General features: G+C 50.4%; 1 protein-coding gene across 1 annotated transcript; it reads right to left on the reverse strand.

Moving 5' to 3' along the window:
• Positions 1–715: 715 nt before the first annotated feature.
• LOC139832621 (uncharacterized) lies at positions 716–1,525 on the reverse strand. The gene has a single exon (XM_071822416.1). The coding sequence runs from the start codon at positions 1,523–1,525 to the stop codon at positions 716–718; it is 810 nt and encodes a 269-aa protein (XP_071678517.1).
• Between the last annotated feature and the right edge of the window lie 438 nt (positions 1,526–1,963).

Consider the following 1,963-nt stretch of genomic DNA (forward strand, 5'->3'; position numbering starts at 1 on the left):
CCGCAGGTACGACCACTCCACACGGTCATAAGCTTTCCTCATGTCAAGCTTAAGAGCACAATGTTGGTGTTTCTTTGCGCCGTTCCTCTTCATGAAGTGGAGGCACTCATATGCTGCAATTATATTGTCGGTAATCAGTCTCCCATGGACAAAGGATGATTGCTCTTCTGAGATGATCTCTAGCAAGATTGCTTTAAGTCTGTTTGCTAAGACTTTGGAAGCGATCTTGTATATTACATTACACAAACTAATTGGGCGGAATTGACCCAACACTTCAGGTGATGCCACATTGGGAATCAAGACTACACAAGTCTTATTTATCCCTTCGGGACTATCCTCCCCCCGCAGAGCACAGCTCTAGTGACTTCATCGCCACATGTATCCCAGTGCTTCTGAAAGAATTGGGCGGGGTAACCACCTGGGCGTGGAGCTTTCAAAGGATACATTTGGAAAAGTGCTTGCTTCACCTCTGCGTCCTCAAAGCCTGCCATCAGCTGATCATTCATAGATTGGGTAACCGAAACATGGACAGAAGTTAGGACCTCTTCCATCCTCGTCGTTCCCTCGGTAGTATACAGATTCCTGTAGAAACTTCGAGCCATCTGGCCCAGCTCTTGCTGATCATCCGTGTAAGAACCATCCGGTCGTTTTAACCGTGATACCCGGTTCTTTTTCTTCCTTCCACTCGCGTGTTCTTGTCACCCTCAGAGAGCCACTAAATGCAGAAGCGTTGCTGCCACATCGTCTCCTCCCTGTGCTGGAGTTCCACCAGTCGTTCAACTATCTTGAGCTCGCGGTGGCTTGGGCCAACTCTGTCCGGAGCCACACGCAACTCAGCTAGCTTGCTTTTCAGTTCTTTCAACTCCCGACGCACATGGCAAAGGATATCCCGCCCCCATGGAGTGAGCGATCCCGAGAGGCTCATCAGCTTCCTTTCAAGCCCCTGCATGTTAGTACGCGTCTCCGCATTCCACACCTGCTCAATGAGGGGAGCAAACTTGTCATGCGATTCCCACATTGCCTCGTATCTGAAAATACGCGCATGGATGGGCTGACCCTCTTTAGGTTCATGTCGCAGAAAGATCGCCGAGTGATCTGATGCCACTGCTGTGAGGTGCCGCAGCTCCGCCATTGGGAAGCATTCACTCCAGCCTGGCGTCGCAAGAGCACGGTCCAGCCGGACCCGAGAATAAGTGCCCCCGGTAACCTTGTTCTCAAACGTCCACGCAGTGCCCACATAGCCAAGGTCCATCAGCCCACAAACATCCACTATCTCTCTAAATGCCTGGATCTGAGAATTACTCCGTTCGTTGACACCCAAATGTTCCTCCCTATGGAGTACTTCGTTGAAATCCCCAATGCACAACCACAGGAGAGGTGAGGAAGCCTTGATGAATTTCAGCATACCCCACGTCTTGTGGCATTCACTGGTTCTAGCCTCTCCATAAACACACGTCAGCCGCCATGGTTCCTCATTAGGGGAAAACACAACACCATCAATATGATACTGCGAGTAAGCCGCCATGGTTCCTCATTAGGGGAAAAGACAACACCATCAATATGATACTGCGAGTAAGGTAAAAGTTCTATCTTTATTGCATCATTCCAGAAAATCGCCAGGCCACCACTACGGCATGTACTACTAACACCAAAAACATTGTCATAGCCCAAAGTTCTTGCTAAACACTCCACCCTAGATTTATGAACTTGTGTCTCCACAACACACAAAATAGTAGGGGCAAACTCCTTCACGAAACCGCGAAGCTCATGAACCGTCGCGTCATTGCCCAGGCCACGACCGTTCCATAGGAAGGTACTCATTGCTCCCGGCGGCGCTCCTCAGAGCCCGCCGATCCTGCATCCTCCACATCTTTCTTCTTCGACGACCCACCCTTCTTAGGGTTCTTAACTTCCCTCGCTGATGATGGCGGTGGAGGGACACCGTCAGGAACAGGGTAAGGGG

The sequence above is a fragment of the Lolium perenne genome, chromosome 6, assembly GCF_019359855.2.
Source record: "Lolium perenne isolate Kyuss_39 chromosome 6, Kyuss_2.0, whole genome shotgun sequence".
Classification (NCBI taxonomy): domain Eukaryota; kingdom Viridiplantae; phylum Streptophyta; class Magnoliopsida; order Poales; family Poaceae; genus Lolium; species Lolium perenne.

What these genes read in the sequence shown, in the direction of transcription:
- LOC139832621 (XM_071822416.1), bottom strand. Translation starts at nt 1,525, where the DNA reads ATGGCGGCTTACTCGCAGTATCATATTGATGGTGTTGTGTTTTCCCCT.